The sequence below is a fragment of the Cornus florida genome, unplaced genomic scaffold, assembly GCF_030987335.1.
Source record: "Cornus florida cultivar Cherokee Brave unplaced genomic scaffold, ASM3098733v1 CherokeeBrave_3.0.0_Hap2_Chr11, whole genome shotgun sequence".
Taxonomy (NCBI): domain Eukaryota; kingdom Viridiplantae; phylum Streptophyta; class Magnoliopsida; order Cornales; family Cornaceae; genus Cornus; species Cornus florida.
In genome coordinates, this window is record NW_026775581.1 from 102,353,860 (window position 1) to 102,360,479 (window position 6,620).

Below are 6,620 nucleotides of genomic sequence, written 5' to 3' on the forward strand. Positions count from 1 at the left end.
GGGGGTTTTATGATTTTAACCCTATATATATATATATATATATGATCGATTTTCTATACATTGTGTGGGTTTTTTTGGTTTTGTACTCTATGTATATGGCATTGTGTGCCTATATATATCAAATTTCTTTGGGTCTTGCAATAATGGGTTTCTAAATTTTGGGTTGTAAATTTGTAATAATGGGTTTCTAAATTTTGGGTTGTAATAATGGATTTCTTTGTGGTCATGGACCGTGATGGTGGTGGGGGCTGCTATGGGTGGTAGTGGTGGCGATGTCGCTGCTTTCTTTTTCCCTCTGCTCTTCCACACACATATATGTATATGGGTAATAGTGTATATATATAAGAGCAAATTTGACTTTTCATGAGTTCTGATATTTTACAATAAAATGAATTAAATATTGAAGGGCAATCTCATCTTTTATAACGTTTTAAGGGCTTGTTTGGATCAAAATAATCACAAGGGGTGTCTTTGTCCAAAAAATAATTAAGTTGTATATGACTGTCAATATATTAAACCTCAGAAGGTGTCGTTTTAATTAACCCAAACACTAAATTGTCCTCATGTATAATTGAAAAATACTTTAAAAAAATTTGCATATCACCTATAAGACGCAACATGCAATGACGACAGTTGTGTAGAGATTCCGAAGATGCTAAAGAAGAAGAATAATACACAGGTATTGTTCTTCTTTAGAGACTTTCAATTTAGTGTTCGAGATCAAGTCCATCAACCCTCGACCAAAAATCTAGTCAAACCTTCTTCAACCTTGAAGACTTACAGAAAAGCTCAACCGCCATATCAAGATCAAGGTATTTTTTTGAAAATTAATTATTTGTTTGCATTTTCTTTCCTAGATTTTTGGACACGAAATTTATGTGTACAAATTTCTCGTACGCCCAATGGGACACCTCTTGGTAACAATACTCATCTGATAAATCTTTTAGTACGTTGGGGGGATTCTATTTAAAATTTAGTAAAAGTTTGTATGCACAATTTTTTTGTTTTTTAAAAAAAAAAAAATTAACCCCACTAACTAATCAAATTATTCCAATTTTTTTTAAAAAAATAAATGAAAATAGCGCTTGAAGCACAGGTGTGGCCCATCTTTCTCAGAATTGTAATAATTGAATTAATTTTGTTATTATATGAACTTGTCTTTAGATGTTGCTGCATAAAGGCCAGCATGATGGAACAGGTACCACCAAACAAGAGAGATTGGTGGTCCACAACATTTGTATGTAGTTCTTGGCTTTCACTGCTTTAAGTATGAGAGCCTTGTAGCTGTCAATTTCAATGCCCTTCAATTTGAACCAACTTTTAGTTGATATATTCAAGGCTCCATAATTAATACTTGGGCGAAGTGGCCAACATCATTAATCATGTTAACTATAGGCTTAACATACACATATGGTTTGGGCAGGTCCATCTAGGTTGGGCCTAAAAAATGTTGATACCCTTAGCCCATGGTGAGCCCATCATGACATGCAACAATCAGAAAATCATTGCACGTTCAAACTTGATGAGGTGGGTCATATGTAAAGTAGGCCCATCCATCAGCCTCTATTACTAAGATGCATGTTTGATGGTGGTTGGGCTTTGCCTTTAGCTTTCTCAAGGTATACAGAGGTTGGGCTATATTAACCCCACCAATTATTAATGAGTAACACTTGTAGCATAATTATATAACAATATTCATAAATACACTACTTGAAAATTGTTTTGGCATCAAATAAACTTCTAAGAAATAAAAGCAAATTATCTTGAGAAATCAGAGATGTGGGTTTCTGTTTTGCATTCACATAGAACAACTCAAGAAAATCGAAATTTCAAAAATCATTTATAAAATTCTATACATGTGGGAATAGTTAACAAATATTGAAATGTGTGGATAAACCTGAGATTGATTCAATATAATGAAAATATCGTAACAATTCAAGAAATTGAGAAAAATAGGAGAAATTTGTAGCCATGTATACATAATTCTTCTTTTTTAACCCTACCAAATCATTGGCATTAGACTCCACTTAATAGAAGAAGAATATGTAGTCTGAAAAAGAAAGAATATATTAGAACATGCAGCTTTTGAAATGCTAAATAATGTTGGGCTCCACAAACATAAAGTGGCCCATAAATGAGACTCAAAATGGGATACATGGGCCTACTCCTATGACCATGCAAGCCCATTGAAAGCTTTGGGCCCATATTCATTGGTAGATAGATGTCTTTGATTTAAACCTAATGGGTAATCAAGTTGCTAAAAATGGGGGTTTTATAATGGGGTGTTTCTTCCTTTTGGTTGAAGAAGAAAGCTGAATTGGGCAATCAAATAAAGAGAAGTGTGATTGGGTCAAGTACAACAAAAAAAAAAATAACCAGCCAGCTATCAAAGGCCATTCAAGTAAATTAAGGAAAAACCAGCTATTTATTAGTATACAACTGTTGTGCTAATTACGGTCCATACTTGTAAAGTTATTGACAGTTAAGTTGGTTTCACCAAATCTGATTCAATTGCTTATTTTCTGAGCTGTTTACTGCAGTTAAGCCCCATTTATACGTATAGATATTCTAAATGCTAAGTATAGTAGATTGGGCTCTTATCATGTAGGTGAAGAATTAAAGACCAAGAGAAGAGGTAGGGGAGGGGGGTATTTCTCCTTTGGGACCTTGATAAAATTCAAGTACGTCAACCCTAGGTTAGAATGAGTACTCTAGAAATCACGATTCATGGAGCGGAACTTGATTTAGTTTTTTGAGAAGTGAAATTTATAAAACTGTACAACAACCTGCTTGGTTGATTGTTTGTGAGAACTCGTTTTTGAAAACTAAATTAAAAATATATATATATATATATTTATTTATTTTGTGAGAAATGTCTTTTATAATTATCTGAAAATAGTTTTGAATCGTTCAAAACTGTTTACTTTGTAACAATCCAAATAAGGTTAAGTCATTTAATAATCTCAAAATTTTCCGAACCAATCCAATAATCATATCTCCTTGGAAGAACCTTGAAGGAATTTTTCTGAACTAACCTAATATTCTTACTTCAGGACAGGTGAGATAGCCGTGTTACCAAATAAGAGAAGAAAAATAAATTCAAGTATATCCTGCCTACAGTGCCAGTACCATGAACTGCTTGATCCTCTCTGTTTATCACAATCCAAACCATTGGGGGGTCCCATTCTTCACATTAACAAACTTATGTGGATGCCAATGCAACAACCTCCCTGTCTTTTGCTTCATTTGGTAGGCCAACAAAATGACACACCCCAGAAAGCCCACTTACATAAAAACTAGAGAACCAAACAAAACAGGGAATCAGATGATGTATGTAGGTTAGATTATCACATGCTGTCTTTTTTGTTGTTAAACTGATGGCTTTTATATGCTCAGATCCTACTGACACTAAAACGCTGTATCTATCTATCTCATTGACACTTCTCACATGCACCTGACACTGCCACTACCACTAAACAATACTAGTACAATACAACATCTAACAATAATAGCATCCAAATATTAGTTTACTTTCTTCTTTTTTCAAATAAAAAAGGAAATTCAAAAAAGGGAGGCAAAAAAAACACACAGATTCTTCAAGAGCTATTCTCATTACACAACATTTCTACAAACATTCTTACAACAAAGATTCGCTCTCTCTCACTCTTGAGCTACAAACCCACTCCACCCGCCTTCTGAATTAGAAAACGGCACACTCTCAAGATATATATAATATATATAACATATAATATAATATAGACAGAGAATTAACTCTGTAGCTGAAAAACAGCAAAAACCCTAAGAACTCAAAACCCTAAACTCAATTAGAGTGGTTCTTGCATTGTGACAACTATTGGGCTTGTGACATCATGTTTCCCATCGGACCACACTAGAGAACCACTCTTCATACTTGAACTCCCAGGTGATAGCTTCACTGCCACAGCTTGCACCCTTACCAGAAAGCTCAGCTTCTGACCCACCCTCCGGAACGCTAGCTTCTCCGGCTGCACCGTCACCAATGTTCCGGTTGGCGGCCTGACAGAGACCTGATATACTGCATTAGGATCCCCAACATTGGTCACCGTCCTAATGAAATGAGTGGACATCTTGTGCTTGCCATATTGTTGGAACACTGCAGACAGAGAAGGGTAATTCAGGTTGCCGATATGGCCTGCCCTCTTAGCTCCTCTGCAATCGGAGTTCTTACGGGTGATCGTCTGAATGTTCTTGGTGGTATAATTTGAATTACAGAGGAAGTCCACATAATCATAGGAATTTAAATCATAGACCAGTCCTGGGTCCATGGCCTTTTGTGGGTGGACATAGCCTGCACCAAAATCCATCACTGTTGATGAATTTCCGGTGGCTTCATCGATCATAGTTTCACCACGATTATCTTTTGTGTAAGCAGTTGTCAATAAAGCCGACCTTATTGCCGCCGGACTCCATTCCGGGTGAGCAGCCTTAAGCAAGGCGGCGAGTCCGGAAATGTGAGGACACGCCATTGAAGTGCCGGAGAGAATGTTGAATTCTGTCCGGCGCTTATCAGATGCAATGCCGGAGGGCCCGACACGGTCCGGCCAGGCCGCCAATATGTTCAATCCCGGAGCAATTATGTCCGGCTTCAAAATTTCTGGCGTTTCCGGATTGGGTCCACGAGCCGAAAATGAGGCCACAACAGGGGCTGGTCTGACACGGAGCCGAGTGCCCTTGAAAACGATCGTTGCCGTGGGCAGTGATCGGGATTTCGAAGCCGCTGTGATGTATTTTCTTATTTCGTCACCGCCGGAAGCTCCCACGGCGGTGGCGGGCAGAACGTGGCAATCGGCGACTAAACCTTCGCCGTCGAACACTCCGTTAGCCAAAATCATTGCAATTCCACCGGCTTTTTTCACTACATCACCTTTGGCAGCTCTGGAATTGATTCCTCTGTCACACAACACAATCTTTCCTTTTACAACATTTGGGTCTAATGAACCTTCTAGACATAGTGATGATGAATAACCGTCACCCCCTTCACTTCCGGCGTAAATTAGCGGATATTGACGGCCCGAAGCTAACGCCGGCCCACCGTATATGCTGACGCCGGATATTGTTCTGCCATTTCCGAGCTTGACGTTGGCAGGGAAGTCCCGATCAATTGTTCCGGCGCCGACGGTGGTGACCCAGGGCGCTACGTTCGTGACGGTGAGGCCGCCCGGGCCGCCATTTCCTGCGGAGGCGGAGACAAAGACTCCGTGGTCGGCGGCTCCAAAAGCTCCGATGGCAATGGCGTCGAGATAGTAGGGGACGACGACGCCACCGACGCTGAGGGAGACGACATCTGCTCCGTCGGCAACGGCGGCGTCGAACGCCGCCAGGATGTCGGAGTCGTAGCATCCGGAGTTCCAGCAGACCTTGTAGGCAGCGAGTCTCGCCTTGGGAGCCATCCCGGCGGCGATTCCTCGGGCGTAGCCAAGAGTAGACGCCGGAAACACATACCTGCCGGCGGCAATCGACGCTGTGTGCGTGCCGTGGCCGTCTGAGTCCCTCGGCGACCGGTACTCTGACGTCTCATTCATCTTCCCGTTGGTGGCTTCATATCCGTTACAGAAAAACCTCGCTCCGATCAATTTCCTGTTACAAGAAGTCGCCGGAAAGTCCCTTCCGGCGACGCATTGTCCCTTCCACTTCGTCGGCACTGGAAGGAGGCCTCGATCGTTGAAGCTTTGCCTCTCGGGCCAGATCCCCGTATCGATGACTCCGATTACCAGATCCGACCCGAAATCGGACTCCTTCAACAATCCGGCACTGTCAGTGGTCTTCAACCCTAGAAACTCCGGCGATCGAGTGGTTTGGAGTTGTCGGACCTGCTCCGGTATGACAGCGATGATGCCAGAGAAAGATTCGAGCGTCTGTACCTCCGATGTGGAGAGCTTCGCAGAGAAGCCATGGAAGACGGTCTCGTAGGTGTGAATGATGCGACTGGCTTCGCCGGAATCTGAGGAGCCTTCACCGGCGGTGGTGGTGGAAGAGAGAGATCTGAGAGATGAATCGTACCAGTGCTTATGAGTTGGGAAAATAGAGGGCTTAGCATCGTGTTGAACACGAACTATGAAGGTCTTGTGATCAGCAGAAGCTGAACTCAAAACTATATAGAAGATAGATAGAAGATAAAGAGAGAGAGCAGAAGTTGGAGAAATCGCCATTATTGTGAAAGCTTTGAGCTTGCTCTGCTTAGTTATATATACACAATTACACACATGTATGTATCAGTATACTGGCATGTGGCTGTGTGCAACCCTCTAAGAGAGAGATGGGGGTTTTATTGTTGCTGAGGTGGTTCTGTGGATACATAAGGTTGAGCTAAGTGGTGAATTCCCTGTTGCCTATTTATGTGTATGCGAGTGCGTGTCTATATATATATATAAGTATGATGTAAACAAATTAAGAGTAGAAAAATGTGACAAATTCCTCTCAAGGTGTTCCTTTCTTGTGTTTGGATACGGGTGAGGAGTGGGGGGACTGTTATGGCAAAGGAATTGACTTGAGGGGTCTCTCATTGTATGAGTTAAATTTGATTGGATTGGATTACAACTCATCCCTTTGTGATTTTTTATTGGATCACAATTTATTCCCTT

General features: G+C 41.0%; 1 protein-coding gene across 1 annotated transcript; it reads right to left on the reverse strand.

Moving 5' to 3' along the window:
* Nucleotides 1-3,592: 3,592 nt before the first annotated feature.
* Nucleotides 3,593-6,406, reverse strand: LOC132282752 (subtilisin-like protease SBT1.5). Its single transcript, XM_059784531.1, has one exon. The coding sequence runs from the start codon at nucleotides 6,186-6,188 to the stop codon at nucleotides 3,825-3,827; it is 2,364 nt and encodes a 787-aa protein (XP_059640514.1). The 5' UTR covers nucleotides 6,189-6,406; the 3' UTR covers nucleotides 3,593-3,824.
* Nucleotides 6,407-6,620: the final 214 nt, after the last annotated feature.